Below are 19,094 nucleotides of genomic sequence, written 5' to 3' on the forward strand. Positions count from 1 at the left end.
CCGCTGCCACCAAATCTGTTAAAAAACAAATTTCAACTGAGTAAATTTTAAAGATCTTACTGGCTTCATTCAATGATTCACGAACTGGGCAACATATCCCATCTAGCTGACAGAAAGGAGCTCCAAGGAGCTGTACAAAATGAAAGATTTTTATAGGCTGAAGGGAGCAGGAACAAGGAAGTTATACTAGCAAAAAGTGGATTGGTTGTGGCATGGATCAGGAAACAGTATCTATAGTTGAAGCTGTGAGACCCAAAGGGCCATGGGCTGGGTGAGATGGAGGTCAGCAGGGGTCAGACCACTCAAGACCTGGAAGTATGTTAGACAGGGAAAGGCCTAGAGCGGATCAGCCTTTTAAAATAATGACTCTGGCTGCTGCCAGAGGGTAGACTGTGGGAGCAGAGTAGAAGTAGGGGGAAGCAGCCATCTAGGTGAGAGATGAGGGTGGTAGACTCAGTGGTGACTGGGGATTTGGAGAAAAGTGAATGGACCAAAAAGATATTTAGAGGGTTGGAGATGGGGTGGGGAGGAGGTTGAGAGTTTAGGGGAGGGAGCCATCCAGGATGCCACCCAGCTTTCTGGCTTGGATGCATGGATGGATGGTGGTGGTCTTCACTGGGATGGACAACAAGAAGAAGAAGACCAGGCTTGGTGGTGGGGGGCAAGAAAGGTCATGAGTTCAGTTTGGACATATCAGACCGAGGGGTCTGAGCAGGTCTGGGCCTACCTGCTGTCCCACAGGCACCAGCAGCATGGCCACCCTCTCAAACCCCCAGGCTCAATCTTTTTTTTTTTTGTGGTACGCAAGCCTCTCACTGTTGTGGCCTCTCCCGTTGCGGAGCACAGGCTCCGGACGCGCAGGCTCAGCGGCCATGGCTCACGGGCCCAGCCACTCCGCGGCATGTGGGATCTTCCCGGATCGGGGCACAAACCCATGTCACCTGCATCGGCAGGCGGACTCTCAACCACTGCGCCACTAGGGAAGCACCCCAGGCTCAATCTTTAGCAAATTCAGCTGCTTCCTGTCCACCCATCACCCTCCCCCTCCACACACGCACACATCCACAGAGTGAGTCAACCAATCTTCTTCATCTGTCACATGGGACAAGAACAGTATCCATTTCCTGGGGGTAGCTGTAAGCAGTAAGCAAACTAAGGCACAAAAAATGCTGAGAAGTGGGCCAGGTGCTAGTCACCATTAGCACTGCCCATGCCCTTTCTCCTGGCCATGCAACACAAGTGCATTTCTATCACCTCTACGGCACAGGCTTGGAACTAGCCATCTCCCAACAGCCCAGTCTTGATCTTGCCATGCACCTGCTCAAAATATTGTTAGTGTTTCCTACTCAAAAGACGGGACCCCTGTGCCAGCTGGTCCCAAGCCATTTCCCAGCCTCCTTCCCCACCCTCTTCATTAGGTGCTGCTCCCATCACAGACACCTGCACCTTCCCCAGTCATGCTACACACTTACCCATCTGCTTTGCTCTTTCTCCCCTTCCCACCTGTCCTTCCCAAGTGCCGCTCTATTTGCTAGGCACCTCCTCTGGGAGGCTTCTCCAAGGCCCTGCAGGGGATGAGCTCCACCCGTTCCAGATTTCTACAGCTTCCTCAGGCTCCTCTTTACCTTCTGGCCACTCTTGGGATTCACTGGGTTTCCTTTGACTTGTCTGACTCCTTTTCCCAAGGCATCAGCTCACTGAACACAGGGAGGCACATAGGCTTCATCACTGTGGTGTCCTAGTGCCTGGCACTGTGCCCAACCCAACATAGGGCTTGGTTGATACTGGTGCAGAAAATCAACAGAACCCCTAATGTACAGTTTCATGTAGATCCATCTCATCTCCCGCAAAGGCCAGAAGACAGGCAAGAAGGGTATTCTGGCCTGGGGACAATAAGCCCTTTCCCAGAAGCTGCTCTGTGAGACAAAGTCCAGGACAAGCAAACAGAGATCAAAGAAGCCTCTGGGCCCCCTCACCATATCAGGGTCACAGCAGCCAGTACATCCCAACCAGGGCCATGGAGTAGGTTGACCAGGGGCCATGTCTGCCCACTGTGTGTGGCTTGTGGGGGACAGACAGGGTTTGTGCATAAAACTTAAGAAACAAGCTACAAGATGGGTCTCTGGGATCTTTGACTGCTTCTTCTTTCTTCCTAATAATGCAGAGGACATTTCTATCATTACATGATAGGCCTGGGCTTTGGAGTCTGAAAGATTTGGGTTTGAATACATGCTCTTTCATTTGCTGTGGGACCAACGTCCCAGGGACACCCTGAGGATAAAATTAGATCATAAAGGGCTGAGAGCGACGCATGGCTTGTAGTCTGTCCTTCATCATGAAAGCATGGCTTTCATCTTTTGTCTCCACCATATCCTGGAATGATGAGGCTTACTTCTGCTCTTCTTTACAAAGCTGACTGGCCTAAAGGGTGTGTCACCCATTACGTATCCCCAGAACTGTCCAGACCACCTCTAGCAGAACTGCTAGAGGTGGTGCCATCAGAAACAAGGACATGGGCAGACGCTTTGTAAGCCACCGTATCTGCCTCTCTGGCCAAAGCGTGACTGTCTGAAAAGTTTGTTGATGCTTAAAGAATTTTGAAAGGAACACCTAATGAAGTTGAGAAATCCATTTTTAACTGTGGCTTCTTGATGCCTGCCCCAGTGTCGCTGATGCTGGCCCTGTGCCACGGAGCCGGGATTAAATGAGCTGTCTGGGTCTTCACAATTCACGCCAGCTGAGTGTAGCTCTAACCAAGGGGCACAGTCTGAGTCTGGTCAGGAGTTTGCACAGCTGGGAGTCCCCCTAAGGAGAAAGCTTTCACTGTCTATTTCTCATCCCTCAAATTGTAATATTTGCCTTCACCTTGTCTAATGTTTAATCCATGTTTATCCAGCATGTTATTGATTAGTGGGCTGAGTGAAGTGACAGGCAGCAGGAGCCTTGAGACCATGCACGGCACGACGGGGCTTCGGGGGCTGCTCTGTGTGTGCCTGGCGTCCCTGCTCACCCTGCAGGCCATGCCCGCTCAGGGTTCACCCACACGCAGTCCCAAAGGTGGCAAGGTATGTGAGTAAACCCCTGGGCCAGAAACGGGCAGCTGAACCTGGAAGGGGCTACAGAGACCAGGGCTCTCCCCACCCACCTCGACCTCCTCTGAATGGAGAGGACTTCCCAGCAGCATGGGGGAAGTGAGGCCGAGGCGTCGAGGACACAGGCTGTGTTCCACTCCCGTCCCTTAACAGATAGGCCCTGGTCCGCTGAGTGCTCGCACTCACACTTGTGCCGGTTTTGTTTTACAGAAGCGACCGGCTTTGGACACAGTGAGTGAGGATCTCAGCACAGGGGTCTGTGGTGGGCCTTTATTACAGTCTGTTTCCCCTGGGCTTCGAGGTGTGCCCCTGGGCAGAGGGACTCCCGTCTCCTCCAAATGGGGGCTCGCCCACCCCCCTCATGCCCCACGGCATGGCCTCAGGCATAGAGAACAGCACCTGTGTCAGAGCTGGGTGCCGAGGTCTCCCGTGGCTGAGCCCCCATCCCAGCCACCTCCCGCACGTCCCACTTTAGGCTGTCGATGGCGTGGTCATCCAGAGTTTGAAAGTCAACTGCAAAGTCACCTCTCGCTTTTCCCACTGTGTCATCACCAGCCAAGTGGTCAACAACGCCGACGAAGCCAAGGAAGTGGCCTTTGATGTGGAAATCCCCAGGACGGCCTTCATCAGCGACTTTGCCATGTGCGTGCCCACCTGGTTCACCAGGCCCAGCCCGAAACCATGACTCTGAGTGGCCCAACAGTGCAGCCCATCCCCTCGTCCCCAAGGGCCACAGGCCAGCCCCAGCTCTGAAGGACTGAAAAGCCCTTTAGGTCTGCTCTGGGCTCCCATCTTAGACAGCAAACTAGAGCCTCTGACAGTGTGTTTTCAGCCTAGGGCCCAAGGAGCACAGGCTGGCACCCAGAGTTTCTTGCTGGACTCTGTGGCCGTGGCTGCCCACCTCCTTGAGCAGCTCTGGGGGCAGTGGAAGGCCAGCAGGAGATGCCCTCTCACAAGTGCTCACCTGGACAGGGCCTCCTTAGTGCCTGGGCTGGGAGCACCTCCAATACAAAGGCCCTGTGTGGTTGGGGAGGGGCACCTCCCTGAGGGCGTCTTCCTCCCTGTAGCACAGCAGGTGAAAATGCATTCCTCGGGGACATAAGGGACAAAGTGACTGCATGGAAGCAGTACCGGAAAGCGGCCATCTCAGGAGAGAACGCCGGCCTTGTCAGGTGAGCTCTGGGTGCTGCCCTGGTGCTGCCCTCCCCTGCCAGGATGCATGCCTTGGGTGGAGGGCAGCCCAGGCTGATGGGAAGGGAGCAAACTGCCCAGATCCACTGCTGGCACAGGTGCACTGGACGAGGCCTCTGGAGAAGTGGGGCTCTGACCCTGGCCAGCCAGCTAAGACAAGAGTGAGGGTCAAGGAAAGCTGGGAGCAGCGCGAAAATAAGAGAAACTGACTCTGAGGGCCATGCTTTAGGTGACAAGGACCTCCATATCACTTACCATTTGTCTGTTTGTTGTTGCCACTGGTGGCACATCCAGGGCCTCAGGGAGAACGATGGAGCAGTTTGCCATCCAGGTCACCATCAGTCCCCGGAGCAAGGCCACGTTCCGGCTGACCTACGAGGAGGTGCTGAGGCGAAAGCTTATGCTGTATGACATTGTCATCAAGGTCAAGCCCAAGCAGCTGGTGCAGCATTTTGAGGTAGATCGCTGGTGACCACGTGCAGGGGCAAGGTCTCAGGAGCTGGGCTCCTGCCTCTCCCTCTCTGAGGCTCTGAGCGCTGGTTCGGCACCCACCGTGTGCAGCCCTGGGCCTGAGCACACAGGGAGGCGACTCACTCCTCAGGGTGGGCTCTGATGGCTGTTCATGGGCAGGGAGCTCCCTGAACCCTCCAACCTCCTCCTTCTTCTGAGCCTTGGCTTGCTCATCTGTCAAATGGGGGTTTTGTGTGTCCCAGAACTGCCACAAGGATCATGAGGGATATTGAATGTCCAGGGAGTTTGTAAACCAGTTAGTCCTGGGCAGCCTGAGGGGCTGTAATTGTTACTGGCACCTTAGTGGTGGCCGAGTTGAGGGGCTCAGGCATGCACACTTTCATTTGGCCAATATTTTTGGAGTGCCTACAACATGCCAGGCCCTGTGCTGAGAGCTGGGTGGGTGCTGCACACAGTAGGTGGTCAGGATATACGTTGGGTCTTGGCTGAGACTTGATGATGGCTCCCAAATGGGAGCCTTGGTACAGGAACTGCTTCAATGCCACAGATCGACGTGGACATCTTTGAGCCTCGGGGGATCAGCAAGCTGGATGCCCAGGCCTCCTTCCTCCCCAAGGAACTGGCCGCCCAACTCATCAAGAAGTCCTTCTCAGGAAAAGAGGTGCGTGGGATGGCTGAGCCCTCATAGACTTCTCAGCATGGCTGCAGACAAGGGCTGCAAGCCACCCTAGGGGAGAGAGAGAGAGGAACGTTGCACTCCTGATTCTCAGAGCCGCTTGGCAAAAGCCTGTGTGCTGAGGCTGGGGAGGGTGCCTACAACGGCTGCCTGGTCTGGGGTGAGTTGCTGGCTTGCTTAAGCCTCAGTTTCCTCTTTGCCTGTCTCATCCCAACAGGAAAGCATTCATGGAAATATAGGGCACATGTGCAAACCTCAGGATTCCAAGCCCCAGTGTTCTTGGAAACATGATGAAGTTTGGAAAGGCCTTTGGCCTACCCAGCCACTTGCCACTTGTCACTTCCCACCTGTCTGTGGGAATCCCAGAAGCCCCCTGCTTGTCCCTACCCCAGGTCCTGAGGAGTGTGGCATATGAGCGGGTGATACCCAGCTAGTGCCCTGCTTCCTAACTTGCCCTCAACTGGAGCCAGGAGCAAACTGTTTATTCCCCACCCACCTTTGGTAGTGAGTCCATAACAATTCACTTAAAAGAAATGTTTCCTACAGTTTTGAAGGGGTTCCTTTGAAACAAAATATGATACCCCAGAGTGTTAGCAAACATGCTTGCTTTCAGTAGGGGACCAAGGGGATGGTCTTTGTCTTCCTAATAACTTTCAAAAAAATTTTTAATCAGCATATTTTGCTTTTATAACAAACAAACAAAAAGTAAAAAGAAAAGCATCTTTAAAGAAAATGTGGAAAGTACAAAAGTGTAGAAATGTATCGAGTACAAACCACCACCAATTTCCCGGAACACCAGCACCAAGTCCAAACAGACCGCAGCTCCCACTCTGGGAGCTCTTCCTTCTCTTTGTCTATCCAGGCAGGTTTCATTTTCCAGCACAGTGTTGCTTTTTTCACTAGACAGTGTGAGTTGACCGATGCTTCTCATGCTGCTATTATTTTGTTTTTATTGTGTATCCAAAGTGATGATACTTATAGAAAATCCCAATGATTCAGAAGCATGTGAGCAAAGAAACAGGTCTTCTCTCCTACCACCCACAGGTATGTATTCTCAGCAGCAGGGCGAGGGGCCCGCTAGACTCATTCCTATGCCTGTGCACCACACACACACTCACACACACACACACACACACACACCCCTTACGTTGTCATTGCAAACCAGTAATGCCTCACACCTTCAATGGTTCCAGGGTCATGTGCTTTTCCATCCCACGGTGGGCCAGCAGCAATCCTGCCCCACATGCTCTACGACCTTGCTGAATGGGGACTTCAAGGTGACCTACGATGTCAATCGGGACAAGGCCTGTGACCTCCTGGTGAGCTGGAAGCTTCTTGCCCAAGACTCAGAGGGTGGGCAGGGTGCTTGAGAGAGAGGCCTCACTTGTCCCTTTGTGTTTCAGGTCGCTGATAACCACTTTGCCCACTTCTTTGCTCCCCAAAACCTGACAAAACTGAACAAGAATGTGGTTTTTGTGATTGACATCAGCTCCTCCATGGGAGGCCAGAAAGTGAAGCAGGTAAACTGTGGCTCTAACCAGTTGGCCAGCAGGAGCTTCTTTAGCCCCATCACCCATCCCACCCTGGTTTTGCCTCCAGAGTCTGGGTTTGGGACTTCTGCTCCTGGTCAGAGGCAGGGTAATTTAACAGGATATCCCAGTGGTCAGGGGCTCTGGAATCAGCCACTTTCTCACTGTGCAACCGTGGGCAAGTGCATTCACTTCTCCTCAATGACAAAAATGGGAGTAAAATGCAGTGCCCATACGGTTGTGGGGTTTACCAATGGGGGATGCTTGGAAGATGAGGCCTGTACCCTAGGCGTGCAGGGATGATTACAGCGCTCCCGGGAGATGGCTTGCAGCAGGGCACAGCCCACTCCCACCGCGCTCTGGGTGTCCTGTCCATAGCACAGTGAAAGCATGGCTGGACAATCAGAGTTTTAGAAACTCAGCCCCCTGGGGTCCTCTGTCTTAATCCTGACCCCCTTTAACTCCTGGTCATTTCCCCTCCCCATACTGGGTCCCTTTGCCTTCTCCATCCCTCTCAAGACATCCCAGAACTCAGTAGGATGCTCCTCTCCTGGCACCACCTGGCTGTCCTGTCCATCCCCTTCTGCTTGCCCACCATGTACCTCTACCCTGTGGATCTCTGAACTGGGTATCTGGAGATGACAGAAGGCACTATCCTGGGGCCCTGCCCCTCCACTGACTGTCCTGTCCTTACAGACCAAGGAGGCGCTCCTTAAAATCCTGGGGGACTTGCGGCCAGGGGACTACTTCGACCTGGTCCTCTTTGGGTCTGCAGTGCAGTCCTGGAGGGGCTCGCTGGTGCAGGCATCTGCCGCCAATCTGGACGCAGCTCGGAACTTTGTGCAGCACTTCTCTCTGGCTGGGTGTAAGGGCAGGGGTTTGGGGCCACCTCGATGTCACCTCTGTCCCCTCAGATTCAGGGCATACACTGATCTGCTTTCTCTTTTTTGCAGCTACAAACCTGAATGGAGGTTTGCTCCAGGGAATTGAGATTCTGAACAAAGCTCAGGGAAGCCTCCCAGAGCTCAGCAACCACGCCTCTATTCTCATCATGCTGACAGATGGCGAGCCCACAGAAGGTAAACGCCCTGAGGGCTACCTTGGGAAGTGGTGATCTCTTCATTACCAAAGGCATTCAAGCTGAACTTGGAAATACAACCAATGGGGATGCTGTCAGGGGGCAGAAAGGCTAAGGGCAAAGCCAAGCACTGGTTTAAAAGCAGAGTTCAGACCACGGAGTCTGAAGGAGCTCCAAGGTGTTCTGTCCTGAATTGGGAAGCTGGGGAAGTTTCTGCATGACACGGGGTTGCACAGGGCCCAGGAGGATGGGCAGAACCCTAGGCTGAGTTTAATGAACTATGGGTTCAGCACTGACTGAGTGCCAAGCACAGGACTAGGGACCAAGGAGAGACACTAAGAGAACAAGACACATCTTTGCCCTTAAGGAGCCCAGGGTCCACTGGGGGAGGCAGCCCCAGGAGCAGATGCTCTGTCAAGGGCCCTGAAGGGTGCCAGAAGGCCGAAGGAGCACAGACAAGGGGCACCTCGCCCAGGCAAGGTCTCAGAAGGCGTCTTGGAAGAGGTGGCCCCTGAGCTCAATCTGGAAGGAGGGGAGGAGAAGCAGGAAGGGATCCCTGGCAGAAGGGGCAGCTTGAGCAAAACAAGGTTTGTGCACTGGCAGGGCCTGTCTGGGAAGTGTAGGCATATGCAGAGTAGGTGAAACAGGGTGGAAGGGTCAGCAGGACCTCACAGGCCATGCGAGGAGCCGTGAGTTCAGAGCAGAATCAGATCTGCTCATGGTGGATCCATGTAGATGGGCAAAGTCTTCGAGGAGCTCTGTGAGTAGCTGTTGCAGTCACCCAGGTGAGCCAGCAAGAGGCGTTGCCTCAAGATGCCAGTGGGGACTGGAGATGGTCTGAGATGGGAGTCTTGGCCCCCAGGGAGGGTGCCCCAAAGTCCCCTTGTGCCCCACACACCTGTGAGCCAGCATCCCGTCCCTACCTGGCTGTGTGGCTGCAGGGGTGACGGATCATACCCAAATCCTCAAGAACGTCCGAGATGCCATCAGGGGCAAGTTCCCACTCTACAACTTGGGCTTCGGCCATGATGTGGACTTGAAATTCCTGGAGGTCATGTCCCTGGAGAACAACGGACGTGTCCAGAGAATCTACGAGGACCACGATGCCACCCAGCAGCTGCAGGTCTCCTCCTCCCCCTGCTCCCAAAGTCACGCCATGGGGAGCATGGCCTTGGCAGCCACGTACCCATCAGCCCAGAGCAGATAAAGCTCTGGTGTGGGGTTTGAATTAGCTGTGTGACCTCAAACCAGTTACTTAAGCCCTGAGCCTTCAATTCCTTCTATAAAGTAGGGATCCCGACACCCCACTTTGTGAGTGGGTTTCCTGTTGGATGCCTAGGACGACCCACCAGCACTGAGGCTGCACCCCCCATCCCCACAGGGCTTCTACGAGCAGGTAGCCAACCCTCTGCTGAGGGATGTGGAGTTGCTGTACCCCTGGGATGCCGTCTCGGCCCTGACCCAGCACCACCATAAACAGTACTATGAAGGCTCGGAGATCATAGTGGCCGGGCGCATCGCTGACCACAAACTGAGCAGCTTCAAGGCGGATGTGCAAGCCTATGGGGTAAACAGAGGGCTGCGGAGGGTGGAGAGGCACCCAGAGACTCCAAACCTACACTGCTCCCCACCCCTGTGCCCCCGGCAGCCTCTCTTTCCCCAGAGCGGTGCCTCATCCCAGCAGGCCACACACCCCCCAGGCGTGAGCATTCTTCCAATGAAGGCATCCAGAGGGCAGGCTAGAGTGGGGCCAACATGGCCTTGATTAGCTGTAGTCCCTTGTATCCAACTGGTCCACCTGTTGTTCCTCACGTCATTCCTCCCAAAGCGTGAGAGTGTGAGAGGCCAGCCTCTTTCTTCTAAGTGACCACTGTTTCCTGAGCACCTGCTGTACACGCAGCTCTGCACCTCGGTGCAGTGCCCGTGTGTGCGTGTGTGCTGCGGTGTGGGGGGTCACAGAGACCTGGGCTCTAGCCGTGCAGTGTAGTTGAGGGTTCAGGACTCGGGCTTAGAGTGAGGAAAGCTGAGCTAGACCCTGGCTGCAGCTGGGTGACGCTGATCAAACGGGTCCAGCTCTCTAGGCCTTCCTGTACCGTGGGGGTAACAATGTACTAGAGAGTTGTGTGGAGTGAACGAAATAATCCACATGATAGGCTTATACAGTGCCTGGTACATGGGATGCCCTCGGGAAGAGGTGCCCCCGTTACTGTAGCTGGGGAGAGAAGGCGCATTTGTGAGCTGTGGCAAGCTGAAGGGTGCACGGGGCCGCGGTGGGCATACGGAGGAGCGGGGCGTGGTGGAAACAGCTACATGGTGGATCGGCTGGGTGCCTGCTGGCATCCCCCAGAGAGAGTAACTCCATGAGGGCAGGGCCTGATCCTCCATCCCTGGGATCCCCAGGGCCTGGCCCAACTTGGCTAACAGAGGGTGCTTAGCAACTTTCGTGGAAGGAACGGATGGAAGAGGACGAGGAGAGCAGGCTCAGGAAAGGCAGGGGGTAGCATGCTCAGAACGGAGCTGCAGAGACCAGACAACATCGGGCTCCCCCAGAACCCCTCATGGCGCACAACCTCTCTCTCCCTCGCCTCCCTCAGGAGGGCCAAGAATTCAAGACAACCTGCCTGGTGGACGAGGAAGAGATGAAGAAACTGCTCCGAGAGCGGGGCCACATGCTGGAGAACCACGTCGAACGCCTGTGGGCCTACCTCACCATCCAGGAGCTGCTGGCCAAGCGGTACCAGCCCTGTGGCTGCCTGGGGGGTGGAGGGGCATGACCACCCCAGAGCACGCCCCCCACCCTGGGCCTTTGGACTACAGAGGGGCGGTTCTAGGCCTTGGAGGTTGCAAGCAGGTCAGATTTACTGGCCTCTGACTTTGCTCGCTGAGTTAATATCAACCAGGCAGTCAATAGTGTGGTCAGGGCCCGCTGGGGGCACAGGGCAGCCCCTTTTGCCCCACTGAGCCGCTGCGGGGGAGGCTTCCCTTTACTGCGGGGCTGCTGTGTCCAGACACACTCATTTAATCCTCACAACGTGCCGAGCAAACCGAGGCTCAGAGAGGTTAGACCACTTGCCAGGATCTCACAGCTACTGAATTCTCTGTGTATTTCTGAGGCACATCCCCCAGGCCTGCCAGACCTCCAGGTTTTCTCTGAGGGAGGCCTTTAAATCATGAGGTCCTTGAAGACAGCCCCTGGGCGGGGGCACTGCAGGGGCCTTGTAAACATTTGCTGAAAGAGTGAACAAAGGAAGGAAAGGACGAGGGAGTGCAAGTCCATTGTCATCCAAGCTGCGGGCTTAGAGCCGGTGTCTGTCTGGCAGGATGAAGTTGGAGGGGGCAGAGAAGGCCAACGTGTCAGCCAAGGCCCTGAAGATGTCGCTGGCCTATCAGTTTGTGACCCCGCTGACCTCCATGACCATCAGGGGCATGGCGGACCAAGACGGCCTGGAGCCCCTCATTGACAAGGCCCTGGAGGGTATGGGCTGGCAGAGGGGAGGCTGTGGGCATGGGGAGGCTTCTGAGAGCCAAAAATCTCCTGGGCGTTAATTCTCTTTCCTTTCTCTCCTTTCCAGATTCTCTGCCCTTGGGTGAGTTTTTAAATCACGTTGATTTCCGCAAGGGGCTCCGGGTGGCTGGGCAAGTGGCACGTGCTCCAGCCGCCAGGCACACAGCACCCACTCCCCCTGCTCTGCTCCACCCTTTCTTGGTCTCTTCCTTCCCCAAGATGCCCTTCCCTACTTTGCTGCAAACTAGTTGCTGCCTCCTGTGTGCTCGGGGAGCTCTCGCTCAGCCTGAACCCCTCCACTCCCCGGACTCCTTAGGGGCCCTACGTGTGAGCATCCATCTACCAGGAGGGCTGGGACCCCCAGGAAGAGGGCTGGGGCCCCCAGGAGGAGGGCGGGCCCAGGCCTGATTGGCCTCCGGGCCCAGCTGCACTTGGGGAATGAGGCGCGTGCCTTTCGTGTGGAGTGGGGAGAGTGACGCTGTCCTCTACTGTTGTCCTCTACAGAGATGGTGGGACCCAGAAAGAGTAAGTGGCAGCCATCCTGATGACGCAGGTCTCTACCCTCTACTCCACACATGGCCACCTCTCAGGCTGTGCATTCAGTCCTGAGCAAAGCCTGGGTCATCACCTATCTGCCTGATGAGGAAATGATAGCCTAAGGTTTTCTTCCTCTGCTCCAGTGTTCCTCGCTGCCTCTCACTGGGAACCGTCAGAACGCTCCCCCTGACCTGGCCTGGCCTCCCCACCCCTATGCCACCAGCACCTCCCAGTTCCCAGGAAAGGAGACCGAGAGGGGGCCACGCCACTGTGCTGGGCCAAATTTCCATTCCCACATCCCGAGAGGCGTCAAAGGCTCTGTGTCCACTCCGGCCCCTGTGGCCTCAGGCCAGCCCGCCTGGGTGGGAGGGGCCTCAGAAAAGGAGGCAGCAGCTCCAGGGAAGGCGCAGCTGCTTCCCTTCTAAGCGCTGTTCACTCTTGCCCGTCAGCCTTCGTGCTGCTGGCCTCGCAGCCTTCTCCGACGCGCCCTAGCTCCGAGGTCCAGCAGTTGCCAAACCAAGTGACTGGCGGTGAGTCCTTGGGAGGGTCTGAGGGACACACCTGCCTGACTGAACCCTTCTCCCCAGCCGGCCCCATGTGCCTAATACTCAATCTAATAGACTCCATGCTGTGCCCCCAGTGGACACTGACCCCCACTTCCTCATCCACGTGCCCCAGAAAGAGGACACTCTGTGCTTCAATATCAACGAGGAGCCTGGTGTGGTCCTGAGCCTGGTGCAGGACCCTGACACAGGTACGGGTGACATTACGCCCTCTGCCAGAGAGGGTGGGGCCTAGGCTCCTCTGTCCTCAACATTCAGCCATGAACAGGAAGGACAGTGGCTGTGGCCTCCACTCCCCTCACCCTGTGTACCTGCCACCTGGCTGGGCTCAGCCGGCCTCCTTCATGCCCCATCTGCCTGCCTGGGCCCTATACAGGGCCTGCTTCATGGGCATGTGACCTGTGCAGGTGCACAGGACCCTGCCCTTGGAAGGACTCCATGCTTGATTGAATGTTCTGCTGTTGCATCTTGAAATTCTTAACAAGTTTTGAATGAGGGGCCCCTCGTTTTCATTTTGTACTGAATCCTATAAATGATGCGGTGGCCCTGCCACACCTCCCTCCCCCATCCCCCGCATGGCTGCAGGGGTCCTGGAGCCCACCTCCCCAGCAGGGCTCAGGTGATGGGAACAACGCCCTCTCCATCTATCGGCCACTTCTCCCACCCTCCCAGTCCAGTCAGGCCATCTGCTAATATTTGTTGAGCACATCCTAAGGTCTGGGGACACAGTGGGAACCGAAACAAAGTCCTTGCTCTCGTGGAGTTTAGGCAAGGGAGATAAACAGGTGAACAAATTCTTAGCTGACAATTTCCGAGCATGAGACGTGCTGTGTTGGGATAGTGAAGACGGGGAGGGGCTTTTGGCTGCTCAGTTCAGAGGAGGCTTCTGTGGAGAGGCCCACCTGCAGCACCTACTGTGACCTGCCCTGTGTCAGGGCCTGGGTCCACAGAGAAGGAGCAGGCCCAAGGCCTGTCCTCGGGGAGGTGACACCTCCTTCAGGGCTCAGAACCGAGGGCTAAGTCTCAGAGAGTTAGTGCGGCGGGAGGGAAGGGAGGCGGCGCTGCGAGCGGCCTGCACCTGTCCTGAAGGCCCCTCCCCTTGGGTGGTGAGGCCCTCAGAGCCCAAAGAGGGTGGGCATTGGGGGCGGCAGGAGCAAGGACCGGCTGGTGGGGTTCTAGGGAGAGCTGGGCCGCCCTGACCCGGATGGCCCCTCACCCCACTGCAGGCTTCTCAGTGAATGGCCAGCTCATCGGCAATGAGGCCAGTGGCCCTGGGAAGCACGAGGGCACATACTTCGGGCGGCTGGGGATCGCAAACCCCGCAACAGGCTTCCAGCTGGAAGTGACTCCTCAGAACATTACACTGAACCCTGGCTCTGGCCGACCCATATTCTCCTGGAGGGACCAGGCCTCACTGCGGCAGAATGAGTAACCGGGCTGGGGCCGGGGCCTGGGAGGGGAGGCGGGGGTGGGTGTGGTGAAGACCAAGGCGCGAAGCCCCAGAGCCAGCTCTGCTGCCCGAGCCTGCTGGGCCCTCATTCCCCGAGCTGTGTCAGCGTGTGACGTCCATGTGGCCTCCGCGTAGGCTGTGCAGACACATCGGGCCCCGTGGGCCATTCCCCACCCCTGACTCCCAATTTCCCTGGATTGCTGGACACGTGCTCCGGGCCCAGCTGCCTAGATGCCTGTGCTCCCGTGGCACCCTCACCCTGCAGTCCACCCCTGTCTCCACCAAACCAAGCCGACTCTTCCTCCCAGGCCCAGTGCATTGGCCACCTCTTCCCTGAAGCCATCCTAGTCCCTTCCTCTGCTGAACTCCAGCGTTCTCTAGGTTTCTCTTTCAGCCCCTGTCTTAGTATGCCATGTTTAGTGTTTGTTCCTTCCTTCACTCATTCTCTGGGCAGCAGAGCTATAGGAAGAGGTGGGCAGAGTCCGGTATGGAGGACACAGATGATAAGTGGGAGTCAAAGAACACAGACTCATAATAGACAGGCTGGAGTCCAAGTCCTGGCTCTGCCACTCACCAGCTGTGTGACCTTGAGCAAGTTTTTTAACCTCTCTAAGCCTCAGTCCTCACAGGATCAGAGTGGGAACTGAATGATGCAGTTTGTGTGGAGGGCTTAGCACAGAGCCTAGCACATTGTAAGGGCCCCATACACAATAGCAACAAGTGGGAAGGAGCATGGAGCAGGTAACCGTCAACCCCCTGCGGGGAGAGAGGTTCATAAGAGCTGGGTCTCAAGGACAAGAGCAGCTGAATGGAGGGGGTGCAGTGCAGCCACACCTGCCCTCATGGCACCTGGCCCCACAGGGTGGTGGTGACCATCAACAGGAAGAGGAACCTGGTGGTGTCCGTGGAGGATGGGGGCACCTTCGAGGTCGTCCTGCACCGGGTATGGAAGAGGAGTGCCATCTGCCAGGACTTCCTGGGCTTCTACGTGCTGGATAGTCACCGGATGTCGGCACGGACACACGGGCTGCTGGGTACGGCTGGCTAGGCGGGCAGAACTGTGGGGTGGGGTGTTGAAACCAGAGGACTTACCCTGGGTGAGCTTTGCAGCGGGTCACCAGGATAGGCCCACCTCCAACATGGCCTACAAGGCTCAGAGTTCCAAAGAGGGTCCCGGTGAAGGCTTGTCCCACAAAAAGGCTGCAATCAAACACAATGAATTTAAAGGTTAAGTGAGCCTGGGAGCGAGTAAGGAGAGGTCCGATTAGCAAATGGAAAGGTCCAGTGGACACCCAGAGACCTCCTGAGTGGGATGGGTCATTGGCCACACTGCTTCTCCTTGTGGCCTTCCTGCAGACCGTTCTCTACCCCTCAACCCTCTCTCCCCAGCCAGATTCCTTTGGAATTGGTCCAAAAAGACAGGAGGTACAACCACCAGGCAATATATCTGCTTCCTTATAGCAAGTGAACTAAAGGTGGCTTTTGATGCCAACATTTATAGAAACGGTCAAGCCCTTGAAAAACAATTGTTTAGGCAACTCTCTAAGCCTCCAGTGAGCACCTACTGAGTACAAGGCAGCAAGGCCCCCGATGGTAACTGCTATCTCCCATATGCCTTTCCAGGACAATTCTTCCACCCCTTTGATTATAAAGTGTTCGACCTCCACCCAGGCTCTGACCCCACAAAGACAGACGCCACAATGGTGGTGAAGAAACGCCGGCTGACGGTCACCAGGTGGGTGGGCTGCTCTCCCAGCATCTCTGCCCTTGGCCTTCCCCATCATTGCTCCAGGCCTTCCTCCAGGTGTCACAGGGTTGAGGTGGGCTTCCTGGGGCGGTGCAGCCCTGCCAGCTCCAAAAGGTGACCCCAGCTGGCTTGTGTCTCCTCAGGGGCTTGCAAAAAGACTACAGCAAAGACCCCCGGCATGGGGCTGAGGTGACTTGCTGGTTCATCCACAACAACGGGGATGGGCTGATCGACGGTGTTCACACTGACTATATCGTCCCCGACATCTTCTGAGCCCCCAGCCAGCACACCAATCCTCCCTTGGGACCATGACAGAGGAGGAGCCTGACCTGCTGCCCAGGCCACACCTCCCTGTCCAAGCTGGCCTCCTATGTCGAAGCACTCATGACTTCCATTAAAGAGAGGCTATGTCCAGCCCAGGCCGGCTGCTTTGTGGGAGGGGGTGTGGCAGGGAGGCAACCCAAGATGTTGCTTCTCAGAAGGGCTCAGGAGCCACAGCAGACCAGGAGGCTGGGCCGGAGCTGGCACCAACTCTGCCCCCACCCCACCTTGTTCTCTGCAGCTGCCTGGCCCTGTGCCCTCTGAGTGTCCTGGGTGTCCCGTGCACACAGCCTCCCCTACAGGTCCAGAGACCAAAGGACACTCTGGCAGCACGTACAGGAACAACCCGTAACAGCTGCAGCTGCCCCAGTGCTTCCTGTAGCCAGGAACTGTTCTAAGTGCCTTTGTTGAATTAATTAAATGTATACTCTCAACAGCCCTGGGGGATACTTTTATCATGACTACTTTCAGCTGAGGTTAGGTAATTTGTCCAAAATCACTCATCTTTTAAGTGGCGGAGCTGGGATTTGAACCCATGCTATCTGGAGTCAGCATCTATGTGCTTAACCACCCCATGTAAATATTCCCATCAGGCTGGGTGGCTGATGGCCAAAGCCTGCTGGGATTTGGTTCTGGATATCCCAAAGTATCACTTAACACGAACATGTGAAAGAAATACATGAAATATATATGGACTTGGGGTCCTGAAGAAGTCCTGCCAGGAGCCGAGGGTCACCTATTGGGGTCAGGGCCTCAGGTGGCAGTTCCCAGGCCTCCATCCTCCACTGGATTTCCCAGCTGAGGGTTTGGAACCTCTCAGAGCAGGCATATTTCCCCAAAGCAGAGACGGCCACTGCCCAGAAGCTGTGATTTCAGGGGCCAGGAAGAGCAGTCCACTGACTTCTCACACTGATGCCTGATACCCCTTCAGAATGCCTTCCCTGGGCCTTGTCTAGGGGCCCAGTTAAAATGTGACGTTACAGGGTGTGTGGAAATGAACTTGTACTTTGGGGAGCCACTGGCCCTTTTGGCGAAGGTTGATGGGCCTCCACCCACTCCTTTCCAAAGGGTTTCTGCTTTTTCTGGCTTCTGTCCAGTTCCCATTCCAGATGAGGCCCATGGGGGCTCAGATCAACAACACAAATGCTGAGGTCCAGAGCTGCCCCAAGCCCAGGGACACAGAGCCCTGAGGGGCAGCCAGTGGAATTTCAGAGCCCAGCCCACCGTCTGACGTATCCTGGGCTTCTCAAGGGAGAGCCACGGGCTGCCAGCTGGCTGGTCACCCTCAGCAAAGTCTGCCCAACTGGGGCCTCCTTTTCCCGTCCTCTAGAGTGGAAATGGGGTGGACCTGAAGATTTCCTAGATTCCTTTAATTCGAAATTCTGTATGATAACTCTGGGTCCCTCCAAGTCCCCAGCTGTCCCTCAGGGGCCTCTTGAGCAACCTCAGAATTTCGTACTTTGAGTTGTCCCTCCCACAAAACTCCAAGTATTGGGGGATGAGGCGGTAGCCTGGAGGAGAGGGGCTGGGGAAAGCTCCTCAGGCGGCTGCAGGGCCGTGAGGAAGAGCCACTGGGCAATGCTGGCAGGACAATAGTTCTGCCACCCCTGCCACAGCCCCAAGAGCCCAGTGGTCAGCGACCATAGACGCTGAAGATGACCTCATGAACTAGACGTCCTGGGAGCTAGACTGCAGGGCCCTTCTCTCTGCTCCCAGGTGTCAGCCCTGAACTCGGTGCCCGCCAGCAGTGTGGGTCAGGGTTCAGGAGGCCTGAGGAGAGCAGGGACCCCCAGCCGGGCCTCAGCAGCTCCCTTTGTTGATCCACTATTGTTTTGCTGACTTTGCAGCTCTCTGTCATTACTTCTGTGGCTCCTGCGACTTCCAGTCACTAGTCCACTCCTTCCTTGTGGCTTCTGCTGCCTCAGAGCTTCTGCTTTCCGTCTTCTCACTCTGTTTCTCTGCCCTCAGCAGTCAACTCTCTCTGTACATCTCACAGTCAAGTACACTCTTGGCTTTCAGTCAAGACCATGGTACGATCCATAAATTATCTGTCCTGTGCTCAGGCGTCCTCATCAACACTGTTCACTAGTGGCCGAGTAGGAGGGTCACTGGGTCACTTTGCTCAGAAGAACATGGGTATGGCCGGCACATGGTAGCCACTCTGGAAGGTCTAGGAGCTGGCAGGGCCCTGGGATGGCCCAGAAGGACCCAGCCCCCACTAGGAGGGGATAAGACCCTGCCTCTGAGGCTCCCATTGTCCTGGATAGCAGAACTCCAGGCTCACTGGAGACTTTCAGGAGAACGACTCTCCAAGAGGCCGAGGGCAGCTGAGTTCCTGGCCAGACTGGGAACACAGGGATGAATGTGACACATGGCCTGGCCCTCCAGGTGCTCAGAGTCTAGAGAGAGCGATCAGATCCAAACCTGAGAACTCAACCAAAGGTAACGACAGAATGTAGGCCCTTCGGGAGCTTGGAGCCTGCAGCAGGGCTCTCTGTGGTCAGCTAGGGGACAAAAGAGGAAGACTTCTGAAGGAGGGACACAGGCTGGCAGAGATAAGAGATGTGATGTGCAGAGAAGGGGGAGGTACGCCAGTGGGAAGAGAGTTAAGTTCAGAAAGCAAGCTGGAGCTGGACCACAGGACTTGGGAGTTGTCCTTTTCAAGGGGTCGCGGGAGACAGAGAGAGTAATGAGCAAGGGGTCAGCCATGGAGATCTGAGCCTTAGAGGGATGGGTCTGGTTTGGTGCCCTGACTGCCTCAAGAAGAGGGGGGTGACTGTGATCCAGGAGGCCAGACCAGAGGCCACGTCTGCGGTGCGGCGACAATGCTGAGATGCTGTTTATGACTCCCATTGCCCCCTCCCAGGGGGTCTCGGGGCCCATTTGCCAACACAGAGCTTCTGCTTTCTCCGGGGGCCTCCTTGTCCCACAGCC

At 56.0% G+C, this 19,094-nt stretch overlaps 1 protein-coding gene across 2 annotated transcripts; it reads left to right on the plus strand.

Moving 5' to 3' along the window:
- The first annotated feature begins 2,041 nt into the window (after nt 1-2,041).
- Nucleotides 2,042-16,248, plus strand: ITIH1 (inter-alpha-trypsin inhibitor heavy chain 1). 2 transcript variants are annotated; one of them, XM_022572884.2, is made up of 22 exons: nt 2,042-3,065; nt 3,303-3,323; nt 3,568-3,734; nt 4,160-4,264; nt 4,578-4,740; nt 5,302-5,415; nt 6,624-6,749; nt 6,834-6,950; nt 7,656-7,824; nt 7,913-8,038; nt 8,979-9,160; nt 9,419-9,604; nt 10,632-10,771; nt 11,358-11,512; nt 11,610-11,624; nt 12,047-12,067; nt 12,529-12,609; nt 12,720-12,833; nt 13,869-14,070; nt 14,954-15,126; nt 15,716-15,827; nt 15,983-16,248. In XM_022572884.2, the coding sequence occupies exons 1-22, from the start codon at nt 2,874-2,876 to the stop codon at nt 16,110-16,112; spliced, it is 2,811 nt and encodes a 936-aa protein (XP_022428592.2). In that variant the 5' UTR covers nt 2,042-2,873; the 3' UTR covers nt 16,113-16,248. The 2 variants fall into 2 exon arrangements, with proteins under 2 accessions (XP_022428592.2, XP_089775596.1); XM_089919470.1 differs by lacking the exons at nt 2,042-3,065; nt 3,303-3,323; nt 3,568-3,734; ... (1 more) ...; nt 11,610-11,624; nt 12,047-12,067 and having other exon boundaries at nt 11,358-11,536.
- The last annotated feature ends 2,846 nt before the right edge of the window (nt 16,249-19,094 follow it).

This window comes from Delphinapterus leucas, chromosome 10 (genome assembly GCF_059928025.1).
Source record: "Delphinapterus leucas isolate spDelLeu-1000000601 "Yukka" chromosome 10, BTC_Dleu_Yukka2, whole genome shotgun sequence".
In the NCBI taxonomy this organism is placed as follows: Eukaryota; Metazoa; Chordata; class Mammalia; order Artiodactyla; family Monodontidae; genus Delphinapterus; species Delphinapterus leucas.